At 54.4% G+C, this 20000-nt stretch overlaps 1 protein-coding gene across 1 annotated transcript in view; it reads left to right on the forward strand.

Annotated features, from left to right (window-relative positions):
* LOC137302549 (disks large homolog 4-like) overlaps positions 1-20000 on the forward strand; it is a 36116-nt gene that overhangs the window by 6494 nt on the left and 9622 nt on the right. Inside the window, exons 4-12 of the mRNA XM_067972292.1 lie at positions 3189-3345; positions 4661-4763; positions 5643-5757; positions 8951-9127; positions 12700-12742; positions 14513-14549; positions 15669-15719; positions 16755-16856; positions 18544-18716. Coding sequence (XP_067828393.1) covers positions 3189-3345; positions 4661-4763; positions 5643-5757; positions 8951-9127; positions 12700-12742; positions 14513-14549; positions 15669-15719; positions 16755-16856; positions 18544-18716 — 958 coding nt within the window. The remainder of the gene's footprint in view (positions 1-3188; positions 3346-4660; positions 4764-5642; positions 5758-8950; positions 9128-12699; positions 12743-14512; positions 14550-15668; positions 15720-16754; positions 16857-18543; positions 18717-20000) is intronic.

Genomic DNA, 20000 nt, shown 5'->3' on the forward strand with positions numbered 1-20000 from the left:
CACACGGTGATGGGACGGGGGGTCTGTGTCTGTGATTCCCCCACACGGTGATGGGACGGGGGGTCTGTGTCTGTGATTCCCCCACACGGTGATGGGACGGGGGGTCTGTGTCTGTGATTCCCCCCCACACGGTGATGGGACGGGGGTCTGTGTCTGTGATTCTCTCACACGGTGATGGGACGGGGGTCTGTGTCTGTGATTCCCCCACACGGTGATGGGACGGGGGGTCTGTGTCTGTGATTCCCTCACACGGTGATGGGACGGGGGTCTGTGTCTGTGATTCCCCCACACGGTGATGGGACGGGGGGTCTGTGTCTGTGTCTCCCTCACGGTGATGGGACGGGGGGTCTGTGTCTGTGATTCCCCCACACGGTGATGGGACGGGGGGTCTGTGTCTGTGATTCCCCCACACGGTGATGGGACGGGGGGTCTGTGTCTGTGATTCCCCCCACACGGTGATGGGACGGGGGGTCTGTGTCTGTGATTCCCCCACACGGTGATGGGACGGGGGGTCTGTGTCTGTGATTCCCCCACACGGTGATGGGACGGGGGTCTGTGTCTGTGATTCCCCCTCACGGTGATGGGACGGGGGTCTGTGTCTGTGATTCCCCCTCACGGTGATGGGACGGGGGTCTGTGTCTGTGATTCCCCCACACAGTGATGGGACGGGGGTCTGTGTCTGTGATTCCCCCACACGGTGATGGGACGGGGGTCTGTGTCTGTGATTCCCCCACACGGTGATGGGACGGGGGGTCTGTGTCTGTGATTCCCCCACACGGTGATGGGACGGGGGGTCTGTGTCTGTGATTCCCCCACACGGTGATGGGACGGGGGGTCTGTGTCTGTGATTCCCCCACACGGTGATGGGACGGGGGGTCTGTGTCTGTGATTCCCCCTCACGGTGATGGGACGGGGGTCTGTGTCTGTGATTCCCCCTCACGGTGATGGGACGGGGGTCTGTGTCTGTGATTCCCCCACACAGTGATGGGACGGGGGTCTGTGTCTGTGATTCCCCCACACGGTGATGGGACGGGGGGTCTGTGTCTGTGATTCCCCCACACGGTGATGGGACGGGGGGTCTGTGTCTGTGATTCCCCCACACGGTGATGGGACGGGGGGTCTGTGTCTGTGATTCCCCCTCACGGTGATGGGACGGGGGGTCTGTGTCTGTGATTCCCCCACACGGTGATGGGACGGGGGGTCTGTGATTCCCCCACACGGTGATGGGACGGGGGGTCTGTGTCTGTGATTCCCCCACACGGTGATGGGACGGGGGTCTGTGTCTCTGATTCCCCCACACGGTGATGGGACGGGGGGTCTGTGTCTGTGATTCCCCCACACGGTGATGGGACGGGGGGTCTGTGTCTGTGATTCCCCCACACGGTGATGGGACGGGGGGTCTGTGTCTGTGATTCCCCCTCACGGTGATGGGACGGGGGTCTGTGTCTGTGATTCCCCCACAGGGTGGTCTCCTGGTTTCAGTCACACTGCCGGGGAAGGTGCCAAGTGAATCCCGGGCCCCTCCCACAGGGAGAACGAATGAACCACAACTGGTGATTGCAAGAGATGATTCCAGTTTAGCGGAAGATTCCCACTTGCTGTCTGGAGGCTGGAACAATCCTGCTGCTTGTTTCTTTTACAAGGAAAGGAGACAAGGAGAAAGGTCGTTGCAGCATCTGATCACGTTTGTTGGAACCCTCTCAAAGTGCTGGTGACATTATGAAAGAGCAGTGACTGTTGTCACGCAGGCAACCACAGCAGACAATTTACACACAGGAAGATCCCACAAACAGCGAGGAGATTAATGGCCACGCTGCCTGTTTTTGGTGGTGTTTGTTGGGAAAGGAATGTTGGCCTCAGGACTCCCGGGGGGGGGGGGAACTCCCACAAGAACAGACTGAGGGGGCTTTGGTTTAACATCTCATCCGAAGGACGGCACCTCTGACAGTGCAGCACTCCCTGAGTATGGCACCAGGGTGGGGCTCAAACCCTGACCTTTTGATTCAGAAGCGAGAGAGCTTCCCACTGAGACAAGGTGACACATTAGTCATTCATGACAGGGGCAAAAAACAAGCATCCTCCTAGAGACTAAAACAAAGGGCCTCAGGATACGGGGTAGGGCATTTAGGACTGAGATGAGGAGAAATGTCTTCACTCAGAGGGTGGTGAACCTGTGGAATTCTCTACCACAGAAGGCAGTGGAGGCCAAGTCACTGAATATACTTAAGATGAAGCTAGATAGGTTTCTAGACACAAAAGGCATCAAGGGGTATGGGGAGAGAGTGGGAATATGGTATTGAGATAGAGGATCAGCCATGATCATATTGAATGGCGGAGCAGGCTCGAAGGGCCGAATGGCCTACTCCTGCTCCTGGTTTCTATGTTTCTAAACCAAGGGTTAGATTATGAGGGGCGATTACATAAACTAGGCCTGTATTCCCTGGAATATAGAAGGTTAAGGGGAGATTTGATTGAGGTTTTTAGGAGTTTGAAAGGAATTGATAGGGTGGATGGAGAGAAACTTTTTCCGCTGGCGAGGGAGTCTAGGACAAGGGGAGATAACCTTAAAATCAGAGCCTGGCCGTTCAGGAGAGAAATCAGGAAACATTTCTTCACACAAAGGGCGGTGGAAGTGTGGAAATCTCTCCCACAAAAATCAGGAGATGCTCAATTAATCATTTTAAATCTGAGATCGAGAGATTTTTGCTCGCCAGGGGTATTAAGGGTTATGGAGCCAAGGTGGGTGGATGGAGTTAGGATACAGATCAATCATGATCCCATTGAATGGTGGAACAGGCTCGAGGGGCTGAATGGCCTCCTCCTGTTCCTCTGGTGAGGATGTGGAACTCGCTCCCACAAGGAGTGGTTGAGGTGAATAGTGTAGATGGATTTAAGGGGAAGCTGGATAAACACATGAGGGAGAAAGGAATAGAAGGATATGGAGATAGGGTGAGATGGAGGAGGGAGGGAGGAGGCTCGTGTGGAGCATAAACACCAGCATGGACCAGTTGGGCCGAATGGCCTGTTTCTGTGCTGTAAATTCGATGTAATTTTATTTCACCGGGAGCAACCTGACCCTCTATTTTGTTTAATGAAGTGAACATTCGAATGGCTTGGCTTGTTCCCGCAGACACTGTGCCCCTTCCCCCTTCACTAGTGATGGACCCCCTTGTACTCTTTCCCCACAGGGAGCCCCGACGGGTCATCATCCACCGCGGGTCGACCGGACTTGGCTTCAACATCGTGGGCGGTGAGGATGGAGAAGGAATCTTCATCTCCTTCATTCTGGCTGGTGGGCCAGCGGATCTCAGCGGGGAGCTCAGGAAGGGTGACCAGATATTGTCGGTAAGAGAGGGTCGGGCTGAACCAACGTGGACTGGACTGGACTGGAGGGAGTGGGCGGTGAGGGAGGGGGGCGAGGACTCGTGTAACAGCGATGAACAATCTAAGAGGGGGGGGGGGAAGCGGTAACATGAAGGGTTAATCATTGGCCCACCCATCCCAGCCTGGCTCCATCCCTCTTACTCACTGTGTCAAGCTGAGAAGGCTGTTAAAAAAGCACAGGGGATCCTGGGCTTTATAAGTAGAGGCATAGAGTATAAACCAACCAAGTTATACTAAACCCTTTACAAATCACTGGTTAGACCCCGGCTGGAGTATTGTGTCCAATTCAACTTTAGGAAGGATGTCAAGGCCTTGGAGAGGGTGCGGAGGAGATTTACCAGAATGGTCCCAGGGATGAGGGACTTCAGTTATGTGGAGAGACTGGAGAAGCTGGGATTGTTCTCCTTAGAGCAGAGAAGGTTAAGGGGAGATTTAATCGAGGGGTTCAAAATCATGAGGGGTTTTGATAGAGTAAATAAGGAGAAACTGTTTCCACTGGCAGGAGGGTCAGTAACCAGAGGACACAGATTTAAGGGAATTGGCAAAAGAACCAGAGGGGAGCTGAGGAGAATGTTTTTTACGCAGCGAGTTGTTCTGATCTGGAATGCGCTGCCTGAAAAGGCGGTGGAAGCAGATTCAATAATAACTTTCAAAAGGGAATTGGATAAATAGTCAAAGGGGAAAATTTTGCAGGGCTACGGGGAAAGAGCAGGGGAGTGGGACTAATTCTCAAAGTGTTGTAGGGCTGGAGGTGGTTACAGAGATAGGGAGGATTGAGACCATGTTCAGTTCCGCTGGACTGTGGTGTGGAACCAGTTTCTCTAAATATATGTGTTTAAGATGATTAAAGGATTTGATAGGGTCGATAGAGAGAAACTATTTCCTCTGGTGGGGGGAGTCCAGAACAAGGGGGCAGAATCTTAAAATTAGAGCCAGGCAGTTCAGGGGTGATGTCAGGAAGCACTTCTTCACACAAAGGGGAGTGGGAATCTGGAACTCTCTCCCCCAAAAAGCTGTTGAGGCTGGGGGTCAATTGGAAATTTCAAAACTGAGATTGATGGATTTTTGTTGGGTGAGGGGATTAAGGGTTACAGAACCAAGGCGGGTAAATGGAGTTCAGATACAGATCAACCGTGATCTCATTGAATGGTGGGACAGGCTCGAGGGGCTGAATGGCCTCCTCCTGTTCCTGTGTTCCTTTGGTTCTTAAAGGGGTGAAAAGAATAGGAAGGATTTTCTCCTCTCTTTACCAGTGTTTGATTTTATCTCCGGTCAGGTAAACGGAGTCGACCTACGGAATGCCACACACGAGCAGGCCGCAGCTGCCCTGAAAAATGCCGGTCAAACTGTGACCATCATTGCACAGTACAAACCAGAAGGTAGGTGATTAACACTGGGAGTGCTGCACTGTTGGAGGGTCAGTACTGAGGGAGCGCCGCACTGTCGGAGGGTCAGTACTGAGGGAGCGCCGCACTGTCGGAGGGTCAGTACTGAGGGAGCGCTGCACTGTCGGAGGGTCAGTACTGAGGGAGCGCCGCACTGTCGGAGGGTCAGTACTGAGGGAGCGCTGCACTGTCGGAGGGTCAGTGCTGAGGGAGCGCCGCACTGTCGGAGGGTCAGTACTGAGGGAGCGCTGCACTGTCGGAGGGTCAGTGCTGAGGGAACGCCGCACTGTCGGAGGGTCAGTACTGAGGGAGCGCCGCACTGTCGGAGGGTTAGTACTGAGGGAGTGCCGCACTGTCGGAGGGTCAGTACTGAGGGAGCGCTGTACTGTCGGAGGGTCGGTACTGAGGGAGCGCCGCACTGTCGGAGGGTCAGTACTGAGGGAGCGCCGCACTGTCGGAGGTGCCGTCTTTCGGATGAGACGTTAAACCGAGGCCCCGTCTGCCCTCTTAGGTGGATGTAAAAGATCCCACGGCCACTATTTCGAAGAAGAGCAGGGGGGAGTTCTCCCCGGTGTCCTGGGGCCAATATTTATCCCTCAACCAACAGCACTGAGAAACAGATGATCCGGTCATTATCACATTGCTGTTTGTGGGATCTTGCTGTGCGCAAATTGGCTGCTCCATTTCCTACATTACAACAGTGACTGCACTTCAAAAAGTATTTCATTGTCTGTGAAACGCTTTGGGACGTCCTGAGGTGGTGAAAGGGGCCGGAGAAATGGGAGTTCTTTCTGGATGGATGGAGTGATGAGTTCCATTTTCCCTTCCTCTCCCCCCTCTCTCTTTCCCCCTCCCCCCCCCCCCTCCCCACAGAGTACAGTCGATTCGAAGCTAAGATCCATGATCTGCGAGAACAGTTGATGAACAGCAGCATCGGGTCTGGGACCAGCTCACTCAGGAGTAATCACAAGCGGGTCTTCTACATAAGGTGAGCTGAGCAACGTCGGGGAACCGGACGGCCCATCACAGAACTACCCGAGCCCCCTCGCTCGCTCCCTCACATCCCCCGTCCGCTGGTGAGGGCCAGAGTAGGAGCACTCTCAGGGATCACAACTATCTCTAGCTGGGATTGTATGTTGGGCCTGACTTTCTTCCTACCAAATGCCATCGTCACCCCATCACTGGACACAGAGACCCAGATACACATTTATTGCCCATCCTCAGTTGTATTGACAGGTGTGGGGACTGGAGTCACATTTAGGCCCAGACCGGGTAAGGACGGCAGGTTTCCCTCCCTGAAGGATATCCGTGAACCAGTTGGGTTTTTACGACAATCCGACAGTTTCATGGTCACTATAATCGATAGGCAGCTTTTTATTTCCAGATTTTTTAAAAACTGAATTCAGATTCTCAAATTGCCTACAGTGGGATTTTAACTCACGGTCTCTGGGTTACTAGCCCGGGGGTCTCTGGGTTACTAGCCCGGGGTCTCTGGGTTACTAGCCCGGGGGTCTCTGGGTTACTAGCCCGGGGGTCTCTGGGTTACTAGCCCGGGGGTCTCTGGGTTACTAGCCCGGGGGTCTCTGGGTTACTAGCCCGGGGGTCTCTGGGTTACTAGCCCGGGGGTCTCTGGGTTACTAGCCCGGGGGTCTCTGGGTTACTAGCCCGGGGTCTCTGGGTTACTAGCCCGGGGTCTCTGGGTTACTAGCCCGGGGGTCTCTGGGTTACTAGCCCGGGGTCTCTGGGTTACTAGCCCGGGGGTCTCTGGGTTACTAGCCCGGGGGTCTCTGGGTTACTAGCCCGGGGTCTCTGGGTTACTAGCCCGGGGGTCTCTGGGTTACTAGCCCGGGGTCTCTGGGTTACTAGCCCGGGGCCTCTGGGTTACTAGCCCGGGGCCTCTGGGTTACTAGCCCGGGGCCTCTGGGTTACTAGCCCGGGGTCTCTGGGTTACTAGCCTGGGGTCTCTGGGTTACTAGCCCGGGGGTCTCTGGGTTACTAGCCCGAGGGTCTCTGGGCTACTAGCCCGGGGTCTCTGGGTTACTAGCCTGGGGTCTCTGGGTTACTAGCCCGGGGGTCTCTGGGTTACTAGCCCGGGGTCTCTGGGTTACTAGCCCGAGGGTCTCTGGGTTACTAGCCCGGGGGTCTCTGGGTTACTAGCCTGGGGTCTCTGGGTTACTAGCCCGAGGGTCTCTGGGCTACTAGCCCGGGGTCTCTGGGTTACTAGTCCAGGGGTCTCTGGGTTACTAGCCCGGGGGTCTCTGGGTTACTAGCCCGGGGTCTCTGGGTTACTAGCCCGAGGGTCTCTGGGTTACTAGCCCGGGGGTCTCTGGGTTACTAGCCCGGGGCCTCTGGGTTACTAGCCCGGGGCCTCTGGGTTACTAGCCCGGGGGTCTCTGGGTTACTAGCCTGGGGTCTCTGGGTTACTAGCCCGAGGGTCTCTGGGCTACTAGCCCGGGGTCTCTGGGTTACTAGTCCAGGGGTCTCTGGGTTACTAGCCCGAGGGTCTCTGGGCTACTAGCCCGGGGTCTCTGGGTTACTAGCCTGGGGTCTCTGGGTTACTAGCCCGGGGGTCTCTGGGTTACTAGCCCGGGGTCTCTGGGTTACTAGCCCGAGGGTCTCTGGGTTACTAGCCCGGGGGTCTCTGGGTTACTAGCCCGGGGCCTCTGGGTTACTAGCCCGGGGCCTCTGGGTTACTAGCCCGGGGCCTCTGGGTTACTAGCCCGGGGCCTCTGGGTTACTAGCCCGGGGCCTCTGGGTTACTAGCCCGGGGTCTCTGGGTTACTAGCCTGGGGTCTCTGGGTTACTAGCCCGGGGGTCTCTGGGTTACTAGCCCGAGGGTCTCTGGGCTACTAGCCCGGGGTCTCTGGGTTACTAGCCTGGGGTCTCTGGGTTACTAGCCCGGGGGTCTCTGGGTTACTAGCCCGGGGTCTCTGGGTTACTAGCCCGAGGGTCTCTGGGTTACTAGCCCGGGGGTCTCTGGGTTACTAGCCCGGGGTCTCTGGGTTACTAGCCCTGGGTCTCTGGGTTACTAGCCCGGGGGTCTCTGGGTTACTAGCCTGGGGTCTCTGGGTTACTAGCCCGGGGTCTCTGGGTTACTAGCCCGGGGGTCTCTGGGTTACTAGCCCGGGGGTCTCTGGGTTACTAGTCCGGGGGTCTCTGGGTTACTAGCCCGGGGTCTCTGGGTTACTAGCCTGGGGGTCTCTGGGTTACTAGCCCGGGGCCTCTGGGTTACTAGCCTGGGGGTCTCTGGGTTACTAGCCCGGGGTCTCTGGGTTACTAGCCCGGGGTCTCTGGGTTACTAGCCCGGGGTCTCTGGGTTACTAGTCCAGGGGTCTCTGGGTTACTAGCCTGGGGTCTCTGGGTTACTAGCCCGAGGGTCTCTGGGCTACTAGCCCGGGGTCTCTGGGTTACTAGCCTGGGGTCTCTGGGTTACTAGCCCGGGGGTCTCTGGGTTACTAGCCCGGGGGTCTCTAGGTTACTAGCCCGGGGGTCTCTGGGTTACTAGTCCAGGGGTCTCTGGGTTACTAGCCCGGGGTCTCTGGGTTACTAGCCCGGGGTCTCTGGGTTACTAGTCCAGGGGTCTCTGGATTACTAGCCTGGGGTCTCTGGGTTACTAGCCCGGGGGTCTCTGGGTTACTAGTCCAGGGGTCTCTGGGTTACTAGCCTGGGGTCTCTGGGTTACTAGCCCGGGGTCTCTGGGCTACTAGCCCGGGGTCTCTGGGTTACTAGCCCGGGGTCTCTGGGTTACTAGCCTGGGGTCTCTGGGCTACTAGCCCGGGGGTCTCTAGGTTACTAGTCCAGGGGTCTCTGGGTTACTAGCCTGGGGTCTCTGGGTTACTAGTCCAGGGGTCTCTGGGTTACTAGCCTGGGGGTCTCTGGGTTACTAGCCTGGGGGTCTCTGGGTTACTAGCCCGGGGGTCTCTGGGTTACTAGCCCGGGGGTCTCTGGGTTACTAGCCCGGGGGTCTCTGGGTTACTAGCCCGGGGGTCTCTGGGTTACTAGCCCGGGGGTCTCTGGGTTACTAGCCCGGGGGTCTCTGGGTTACTAGCCCAGGGTCTCTGGGTGACTAGTTTAGACTCTCTGGATTACTAGTCCAGTGATATCACCACTACACTACTGTACCCATGTTAACTGTAACACCAAAGACTGAGGAAACCCTCTCCACCCTCTTCCTCCCACAGAGCTCTCTTCGACTACGACAAGACGAAGGATTGTGGATTCCTCAGTCAGGCACTCAGCTTCCGCTTTGGGGACATCTTGCACGTGATTGATGCCTCTGACGAGGAATGGTGGCAGGCTCGAAAAGTTCATTCAGACGGTGAAAGTGAAGAGATTGGATTTATCCCCAGCAAGAGGAGGTACCACAAATCAGAGAGTCAAACCTCATCATTAAACATTGTAACTGTACATGGTGACAGTGTGAGCCGGGGCTCAGTGGGGAGCTCTCTCTCTCTCTCTCTCTCTCCCTCTCCCTCTCTCGTCTTGGAGTCAGAGGGTCCTGGGTTCAAGCCCCCACTCCAGAGACTGGAGCACAAAATCCAGGCCGACACTCCCAGGGCAGTACTGAGGGAGCGCTGCACTGTCGGAGGGTCAGTACTGAGGGAGCGCTGCACCGTCAGAGGGTCAGTACTGAGGGAGCGCCGCACTGTCGGAGGGTCAGTACTGAGGGAGCGCTGCACCGTCAGAGGGTCAGTACTGAGGGAGCGCTGCACTGTCGGAGGGTCAGTACTGAGGGAGCGCCGCACCGTCAGAGGGTCAGTACTGAGGGAGCGCTGCACTGTCGGAGGGTCAGTACTGAGGGAGTGCAGCACTGTCGGAGGGTCAGTACTGAGGGAGGGCTGCACTGTCGGAGGGTCAGTACTGAGGGAGGGCTGCACTGTCGGAGGGTCAGTACTGAGGGAGGGCTGCACTGTCGGAGTGTCAGTACTGAGGGAGTGCTGCACTGTCTGAGGGTCAGTACTGAGGGAGTGCTGCACCGTCAGAGGGTCAGCACTGAGGGAGCGCCGCACTGTCGGAGGGTCAGTACTGAGGGAGCGCCGCACTGTCGGAGGGTCAGTACTGAGGGAGTGCTGCACCGTCAGAGGGTCAGCACTGAGGGAGCGCCGCACTGTCGGAGGGTCAGTACTGAGGGAGAGCTGCACCGTCAGAGGGTCAGCACTGAGGGAGCGCCGCACTGTCGGAGGGTCAGTACTGAGGGAGCGCCGCACTGTCGGAGGGTCAGTACTGAGGGAGCGCCGCACTGTCGGAGGGTCAGTACTGAGGGAGCGCTGCACTGTCGGAGGGTCGGTACTGAGGGAGCGCTGCACTGTCGGAGGGTCAGTACTGAGGGAGCGCTGCACTGTCGGAGGGTCGGTACTGAGGGAGCGCCGCACTGTCGGAGGGTCGGTACTGAGGGAGCGCCGCACTGTCGGAGGGTCGGTACTGAGGGAGCGCCGCACTGTCGGAGGGTCGGTACTGAGGGAGCGCCGCACTGTCGGAGGGTCGGTACTGAGGGAGCACCGCACTCTCGGAGGGTCGGTACTGAGGGAGCGCCGCACTGTCGGAGGGTCGGTACTTAGGGTGCGCCGCACTGTCGGAGGGTCGGTACTGAGGGTGCGCCGCACTGTCGGAGGGTCAGTACTGAGGGAGCGCCGCACTGTCGGAGGGTCGGTACTGAGGGAGCGCCGCACTGTCGGAGGGTCGGTACTGAGGGTGCGCCGCACTGTCGGAGGGTCAGTACTGAGGGTCCCATCTTTCGTTAAACCGAGACCCCACCGGCCCCCTCTGGTGGATGTAAACGATCCCGTTTACCAATTTCTGCCTCTCTCAGCCACTTCCCAATGATCTTTCCTGTTATAATTTTCCTGGACAGTATATGATGAACGCCACTGAGCAATTTCTTGCTCTACTGTTGACCTCTCCCCAATCTCTCTCTCTACCTCCTTATTTGGATATGAACATTTGTGTCACTGATGTATTCAGGGGTGATCATGGGATGATTTGATGGAGGTATCTCACACTCTGAAGGAATGGGACAGTGCAGACGGAAACAGACTGTTTCCACTGTTTGAGAAGTCTATACCGGGGGAGAAAGGTGTAAGAGGAAATGAAGAGATTTGGGACAGAGAGCGAGAGGAACTATTTTGCACAAGAGAGCTGTGGAACGCACTGAGTTAGTGACTGAAGCAGAGACCAGGTCAACATTCAAGAATAGGTTAGGTAGATGGTTGAAAAAAAGGGGGATGAAGGGATAGGAACATAGGAACAGCAGGAGGCCATTCAGCCCCTCGAGCCTGTTCCGCCATTCATTTAGATCATGGCTGATCTGTATCTTAACTCCATTTACCTGCCTTTGCTCCGTATCCCTCGATACCCTCACCCAACAAAAATCTATCGAGCTATAGAGGAAGAGAGCGAGCACATGGGATTAGGATAAAGTCCAACACGGACAGGTTGGGCCGAATGGCCTATTTCCATATTGTAATTCCTCTGTAATTCTGCGCCACGTGATCCTAAATGTTCTAAAAAGGGAAGGAATTTTGGTGTTTGGCTTCATTCCCTCGTATCTGGGTTTATGAAAAGTGGGCTGAGCTGATTGGAGGATCGGATGCTATGATGTTATAACCCTGTCTCCAATCCACGCTCCCTCTGAGCAACTCTGTCCCCCTGCCTCCCCTCCCACAATAACGCAGGACCACTGGACCCATCCCTGGTGTTGGTATTTATAAAGTTGGAAGGCTAAAGGACGAGACTTTCTCGTGCTAAATGAATGGAAGTTCGAGCCCTGTACGTGCTGCAGTTTCAGTTCCGATGGTGGGGAGTTGGGACAAAAAGATATGGGATTATGGGGATTAGTATTGGGATGAAAGGACATGAGGTTTGAAAGAAAGGAAGGGTTGGAACGAATGGGATGTGGAAGATGAAAATTGGTGCCTTGAAGGATTAGAATGTTGGGATGAGAGAGGGGGGGGCCTGGGATGAGGAGGTGAGTTGGGATGAGAGAGGGGGGGGCCTGGGATGAGGAGGTGAGTTGGGATGAGAGAGGGGGGGGCCTGGGATGAGGAGGTGAGCTGGGATGAGAGAGGGGGGGGCCTGGGATGAGAGAGGGGGGGGCCTGGGATGAGGAGGTGAGTTGGGATGAGAGGGGGGGGGGCCTGGGATGAGAGAGGGGGGGGCCTGGGATGAGGAGGTGAGCTGGGATGAGAGGGGGGGGCCTGGGATGAGAGAGGGGGGGGCCTGGGATGAGGAGGTGAGTTGGGATGAGGGATGGGGGGCCTGGGATGAGGAGGTGAGTTGGGATGAGAGAGGGGGGGCCTGGGATGAGAGAGGGGGGGGCCTGGGATGAGGAGGTGAGTTGGGATGAGAGAGGGGGGGCCTGGGATGAGGAGGTGAGTTGGGATGAGAGAGGGGGGGCCTGGGATGAGGAGGTGAGTTGGGATGAGAGAGGGGGGGCCTGGGATGAGAGAGGGGGGGGCCTGGGATGAGAAGGTGAGTTGGGATGAGAGAGGGGGGGCCTGGGATGAGGAGGTGAGTTGGGATGAGAGAGGGGGGGCCTGGGATGAGAGAGGGGGGGGCCTGGGATGAGGAGGTGAGCTGGGATGAGAGGGGGGGGCCTGGGATGAGAGAGGGGGGGGCCTGGGATGAGGAGGTGAGCTGGGATGAGAGAGGGGGTGGCCTGGGATGAGAGAGGGGGGGGCCTGGGATGAGGAGGTGAGTTGGGATGAGGGATGGGGGGCCTGGGATGAGAAGGTGAGTTGGGATGAAGAGCAGATTGAGACGTGAGCCTTGGAATGAAAAGGACTTGAGATGAGGAGAGGCTGGGATGATCAAAACTGGGTTGGAATCAAAGAGTGTTTGGAAGCTTGTGTGGGAGTTGCAATGAATGAGAAGTGACCTTTGTTCCCAGCCCCTTCCTTTCAGTGACAGTTTTTAATGTTCTTGTCTCCTACAGGGTTGAACGAAAAGAATGGCTCAGACTGAAGACCAAGGACAGGGTAAGAAAGGAGAGATTACACATGAAAGGCAGAGGGTGGAGGGCCTGCACAGGACAATTGTACAAAGAACCATCACATGCAAGAAACTCCGAGGCTCCACGTGGGAGTGGGACCTCATCAGGGCCGGGCCCAGGTTGGGACTTTGGGCTTCAATTGGCAGCGGGAGGAAAAGAGAAGCAGGAGCTGAATCGCTGTGTGAAGGATGGGTTATGTTAATGAGGCCTCTCCTTATTCGATGGGATCAATAAAATGGAGACATAATGTAGGCCATTGTAACTGGACTGTTTAAAATTCCCTTTCTGTTCATAGAATTATACAATCGTACAGCACGGAAGGAGGCCATTCGGCCCATTGTGCCTGTGCTGGCTCTTTGAAAGCACTATCCAATTAGTCCCACTCCTCCTGCTCTTTCCCCGTAGCCCTGAAAATTTATCCCCTTCAAGTATTTATCCAATTCCCTTTTGAAAGTTATTATTGAATCTGCTTCCACCGCCCTTTCAGGCAGCGCATTCCAGATCATCACAACTCGCTGCGTAAAAAACATTCTCCTCATCTCCCCCTCTGGTTCTTTTGCCAATTATCTTAAATCTGTGTCCTCTGGTTCCCGACCCTCCTGTCACTGGAAACAGTTTCTCCTTATTTACTCTATCAAAACCCTCCATGATTTTGAACACCTCGATTAAATCTCCCCTTAACCTTCTCTGTTCTAAGGAGAACAATCCCAGTTCCTCCAGTCTCTCCACATAACTGAGAGAACATTGGGGAGTTTGTGATGGTCGCGGTGAGAGCCGAGATACTTGCCTGCATTTTGCTCCCTCAATCGGGTTATTTCGATGCGGAGACCCCCATTTTTCCGTCTTTCCTTTGCCCCTTTCACACAGCGTTGATGATAGCGGAGATGAACTCCCAGCACTCATTGCTGAGCCAGCACGCCCCGTTGTCAGGGGCGACCCGCAAATGTTTTCCGATTGCGGAGCTGAGGATTTAATTCCACCCTCACCGCAGAAGCCCAAAACGTGACCAGGTCAACCTTGCAGACGTGACTTTTTGAACGTCAATTAGACCAATATTCCGGCTTCATTACCTCCCGAAATTCCGTCCGATTTTAGTTCTTTTGGGGGAGGGGAGGAAATGGCCAAACCCAATGGCTTTGATTGTGATCCGGGGCTGATGACGGTAGAGGGGGAGAGGAATGCCAGGAGTGCCTCGCAGAACGATGAGGACCTGTTCCTCGAGCTTCCGTTGAGTTTTATTGGAACAGTGTAAGAGGCCGAGCTCAGAGTGGGACGGGGGATTAAAATGGCGAGTGACCGGCAGGTCAGGGTCACACTTGCGGACAGAGCGGAGGGTGTTCAGCAAAGCGATCGCCCAGTCTGCGTTTGGTCTCCCCAGTGCAGAGGAGAGACCGCATTGTGAGCAGAGCGGACACAGTACAGTAAATTGAAAGAAGTTTCACCTGGAAGGAGTGTTTGGGGGCCCAGGAGGATGGGAAGGGAGGAGGTGAAGGGGCAGGTGTTGCATCTCCTGCGCTCGCACGGGGAAGGGAGGGAATTCCAGAGACCAGGATCTAGGCAGCTGAAGGCCCAGCCTGGGGCGATGGACATGGGGGATGGACAAGAGTCCGGAACGGGAGAGGAGCGCAGTGATCTGGGAGGGTTGTAGGGCTGGAGATGGGGGTTATTTGTAGAATGATACTCTTTGAACAAAAGAGGGATGAAAATAGCTCCTTTCTTGTACTAATACGCACTGTGCTTTCTTTTTGGTGATCAGGAAATCCCTGGACTTGGTGATGGAAGTGGGTCACAAGGTGAGATATGATTCCGGAGTGTGCCGAGTGAGATATTAACCGCAGAGGGGGAGAGGGTTCCTGATTCACACTACACCTTTGCCATTCCTTCTTTCGATTCCCTCCCCCTTCAATACTCTCCCTTTGCCTCTCCGTTCCTGATGGTGATGATTTGGGCCTCAGTCGCTCCCTGGCACCTTGTCCAAACAGACACTCTGGTCACCGAGTGTCAGGGGGATATTTGGTCATGGGGGGGGTTGAGGAGGCAAGGTCGGAGGAGAGTAGGAACTGCGTCACGGATTGACCTTAACCTCGGCCCCCCTCACCCCCCCCGCTCCCCTCCCCCCCATGACCCAGAGTGAGGCTCCTTCACCATCCTCGGGCTGATGGCTGTCTGATGTTCCTTCCTGGAAAGTGGCTGCGTGTGTGGGAGTCAAACAAAGACGGGGCTCCTCCTCGACTGTGATGCCCTCATAGTTGAAGAGCCCGCTAATACTCGCTGTCTCGCTGCTGAAATTCTGCTGCCCCGTATCCTAACTCGCACCAGGTCCCGTTCACCCATCACCCCCTGTGCTCGCTGACCTACATTGGCTCCCGGTCCGGGAACACCTCGAATTCTCCATCCATGCTTTCAAATCCCTCCATGGCCCTCGCCCCCCTCCCTATCTCTGTAACCTCCTCCAGCCCCTACAACCCTCCGAGATCTCTGCCCTCCTCCAATTCCGGCCTCTTGCGCATCCCCCGATTTCCATCGTTCCACCATTGGCGGCCGTGCCTTCAGCTGCCTGGGCCCTAAGCTCTGGAATTCCCTCCCTAAACCTCTCCGCCTCTCTCTCTCCTCCTTTAAGACGCTCCTTAAAACCTCCCTCTTTGACCGAGCTTTTGGTCACCTGTCCTAATATCTCCTCATGTGGCTCGGTGTCAAATTCTGTTTGATAATCGCTCCTGTGAAGCGCCTTGGGGACGTTTTACTACATTAAAGGTGCTATATAAATGCAGGTGGTTGTTGTTGTAAAAAACCTGTCCATTTGGAGCTGGATGAATTCCCGTCCTCCACCGTGTGTTCAATTTTGGAATCTAGTGAGTGAGTGTTGGAACCTCCCAGATCTGTGGCCTATAACGAGATTTCTTTTACCTCAGGGAGTCGGGATGATCATGTGCTGAGTTATGAAGCAGTGATACAGATGGAAGGTGAGCAGCATCATAGAAACCACATCTTAATAATCACACAGTAAGGGCAGAAGGTCGAGGGTTCGAGCCTCACTCCAGAGACTTGAGCCCCATAATCCAGGCTCACACTCCCAGAGGGAGCGCCGCACTGTCGGAGGGTCAGTACTGAGGGAGCGCCGCACTGTCGGAGGGTCAGTACTGAGGGAGCGCCGCACTGTCGGAGGGTCAGTACTGAGGGAGCGCCGCGCTGTCGGAGGGTCAGTACTGAGGGAGCGCTGCACTGTCGGAGGGTCAGTACTGAGGGAGCGCCGCACTGTCGGAGGGTCAGTACTGAGGGAGCGCCGCACTGTCGGAGGGTCAGTACTGAGGGAGCGCCGCGCTGTCGGAGGGTCAGTACTGAGGGAGCGCCGCTCTGTCGGAGGGTCAGTACTGAGGGAGCGCTGCACTGTCGGAGGGTCAGTACTGAGGGAGCGCCGCACTGTCGGAGGGTCAGTACTGAGGGAGCGCCGCGCTGTCGGAGGGTCAGTACTGAGGGAGCGCCGCTCTGTCGGAGGGTCAGTACTGAGGGAGCGCTGCGCTGTCGGAGGGTCAGTACTGAGGGAGTGCCGCACTGTCGGAGGGTCAGTACTGAGGGAGCGCTGCACTGTCGGAGGGTCAGTACTGAGGGAGTGCCGCACTGTCGGAGGGTCAGTACTGAGGGAGCGCGGCGCTGTTGGAGGTGCCGTCTTTTGGATGAGACATTAAACCGAGGCCCCGTCTGCCCTCTCAGGCGGACGTAAAAATCCCACGGCCTCTATTTCAAAGAAGAGCAGGGGGGGAGTTCTCCCCGGTGTCCTGGGGACAATATTTATCCCTCAACCAACATCAGTAAAACAGATGATCTGGTCATTATCACATTGCTGTTTGTGGGATCTTGCTGTGCGCAAATTGGCTGTCGCGTTTCCTACATTACAACAGTGACTACACTTAAAAAAGTTCTTAATTGGCTGTGAAGCTTTGGGACGTCCTGAGGTGGTGAACGGGGCTGGAGAAATGTTCGTTCTTTCTTATTTCCAGTGCACTACGCTCGTCCAATCATTATTCTGGGACCCACCAAGGACAGGGTGAATGACGACTTACTCTCAGAATTCCCGGATAAGTTTGGATCCTGTGTGCCACGTGAGTATCTGCACCCGGACAGTCTGAGGAAAGCGGCCATGGTATTGGCGCTCTTTTGGTTCAGGTTCCGGGAGTTTGATGCCCTTTAACCGGCCCCGGATGTTAGCGTTATACCTGGCCCAGGTGCCCGACTCTGATCCAGTGTTCACCGGGTCCACGAGTCCACCACAGGATCAGGGAACTGTGAGAACTGAGATTCAGCCCACGGCCCTCGAGGGGTGGGGGGGGGGAGTGGGACTAGCTGGATTGCTCTTGCATAGAGCCGGCACGGACTCGATGGGCCGAATGGCCTCCTTCCGTGCTGTAACCTTTCTTTCACTCTATGACCTCTTGGAAACTGAATTATGAAACAAATTGAGTATTGACACCAATGTGTCAGCCAATGAGTTGGAGGCGGAGGCGGGACGTACAGCAAATAGAGTCTATTTAAACAGAGTCTCTCCGCACTACAGCAAACGGAGTCTATTTAAACAGAGTCTCTCCGCACTACAGCAAACGGAGTCTATTTAAACAGAGTCTCTCCGCACTACAGCAAACGGAGTCTATTTAAACAGAGTCTCTCTGCACTACAGCAAACAGAATCTATTTAAACAGAGTCTCTCCGCACTATAGCAAACGGAGTCTATTTAAACAGAGTCTCTCCGCACTACAGCAAACAGAATCTATTTAAACAGAGTCTCTCCGCACTACAGCAAACAGAATCTATTTAAACAGAGTCTCTCCGCACTACAGCAAACAGAATCTATTTAAACAGAGTCTCTCCGCACTACAGCAAACAGAATCTATTTAAACAGAGTCTCTCCGCACTACAGCGAACCGAGTCTATCTTACAACAAATGTACTTATGTAACTCCCTCATGTGTTTATCGAGCTTCCCCTTAAATCCATCTACACTATTCACCTCAACCACTCCTTGTGGGAGTGAGTTCCACATTCTCACCACTCTCTGGGTAAAGAAGTTTCTCCTGAATTCCCTATTGGATTTATTAGTGACGATCTTATATTTATGGCCCCTAGTTCTGGTCTCCCCCCACAAGTGGAAACATCTTCTCTATGTCTACCCTATCAAACCCTTTCATTATCTTAAAGACCTCGATCAGGTCACCCCTCAGTCTTCTCTTTTGTAGAGGAAAGAGCCCCAGTCTGTTCAGCCTTTCCTGATAATTATAACCTCTCAGTTCTGGTATCATCCTTGTGAATCTTTTTTGCACCTTCTCCAGTGCCTCTATATCCTTTTTATAATATGGAGACCAGAAAAACAAAGTCTATTTACTCAGCAAATAGTCTATTTACTCAGAGTCTCTCGACACTGCAGCAGACAGTCTATTTACTCAGCAAACAGAGTCGATTTTACAGGAAACAAACTATTTAAACAGAGTCTCTACGAGCTACAACAAACTGAACTCATGACACAAACTACAGCAGAGAGTCCCGATAAAAGCAGGCTTATTTTTCCCGCAAATGCTAGGATAGTTACGTAACACAAATTGTGTGTGTAAAATCAATCCCAGCCACTTCCAGCAGGTCTCCAGGCACGATTGACGGGGGAATTACCCAATCATCTCCATTCGGGTCAGGAATCGTGGGGTTAATTAATAAACTAGCTTAACACAATTTATTTCTCTCCCTGTTACCCAGCTACAGAGCACTGGATTTCTCTACTCTCTCTCTCTCTCTCTCCCCTCAGATACCACACGACCAAAGCGAGACTATGAGGTGGACGGGAGAGATTATCACTTTGTGGCATCGCGTGAACAGATGGAGAAGGACATTCAGAGTCACAGGTTCATCGAGGCGGGCCAGTACAACAGTCACCTGTACGGGACCAGTGTACAGTCGGTACGGGAAGTGGCAGAGCAGGTAAACGCAGAGGCACTTTGATCATATTGGGGGCAAGTGAGGAAACAGGGACAAGTTCCTACAGCAAGGACTCTCAGCTTCGGTACAGCACAGGGATCAGGCGGTGGTCGTCAATGGTGTGCCTCAGGGATCGGTGCTGGGTCCGCTGTTATTTGTTATTTATATTAATGATTTGGATGAGAATTTAGGAGGCATGGTTAGTAAGTTTGCAGATGACACCAAGATTGGTGGCATTGTGGACAGTGAAGAAGGTTATCTAGGATTGCAACGGGATCTTGATAAATTGGGCCAGTGGGCCGATGAATGGCAGATGGAGTTTAATTTAGATAAATGTGAGGTGATGCATTTTGGTAGATCGAATCGGGCCAGGACCTACTCCATTAATGGTAGGGCGTTGGGGAGAGTTATAGAACAAAGAGATCTGGGAGTACAGGTTCATAGCTCCTTGAAAGTGGAGTCACAGGTGGATAGGGTGGTGAAGAAGGCATTCGGCATGCTTGGTTTCATTGGTCAGAACATTGAATGCAGGAGTTGGGATGTCTTGTTGAAGTTGTACAGGGCATTGGTGAGGCCACACTTGGAATACTGTGTACAGTTCTGGTCACCCTATTATAGAAAGGATATTATTAAACTAGAAAGAGTGCAGAAAAGATTTACTAGGATGCTACCGGGACTTGATGGTTTGACTTATAGGGAGAGGTTAGATAGACTGGGACTTTTTTCCCTGGAGAGTAGGAGGTTAAGGGGTGATCTTATAGAAGTCTATAAAATAATGAGGGGCATAGATAAGGTAGATAGTCAAAATCTTTTCCCAAAGGTAGGGGAGTCTATAACGAGGGGGCACAGATTTAAGGTGAGAGGGGAGAGATACAAAAGGGTCCAGAGGGGCAATTTTTTTCACTCAAAGGGTGGTGAGTGTCTGGAACGAGCTGCCAGAGGCAGTAGTAGAGGCGGGTACAATTTTGTCTTTTAAAAAGCATTTGGACAGTTACATGGGTAAGATGGGTGTAGAGGGATATGGGCCAAGTGCAGGCAATTGGGACTAGCTTAGTGGTATAAACTGGGCGACATGGACATGTTGGGCCGAAGGGCCTGTTTCCATGTTGTAACTTCTATGATTCTATGATTCTATATATCGGACAGCGTACGTAGAGCAGTGTACATCGGGCGGTGTATATATATAGCAGTGTATATCGGGCTGTGTATATCGAGCGGGAATCCGGCCGGGGTTCCTGCTCCTGATCTCTATCCCGTGTCCCAGCTGGAAACTCTCCGTGTGCAGAA

This window comes from Heptranchias perlo, chromosome 35, assembly GCF_035084215.1.
Source record: "Heptranchias perlo isolate sHepPer1 chromosome 35, sHepPer1.hap1, whole genome shotgun sequence".
Taxonomy (NCBI): domain Eukaryota; kingdom Metazoa; phylum Chordata; class Chondrichthyes; order Hexanchiformes; family Hexanchidae; genus Heptranchias; species Heptranchias perlo.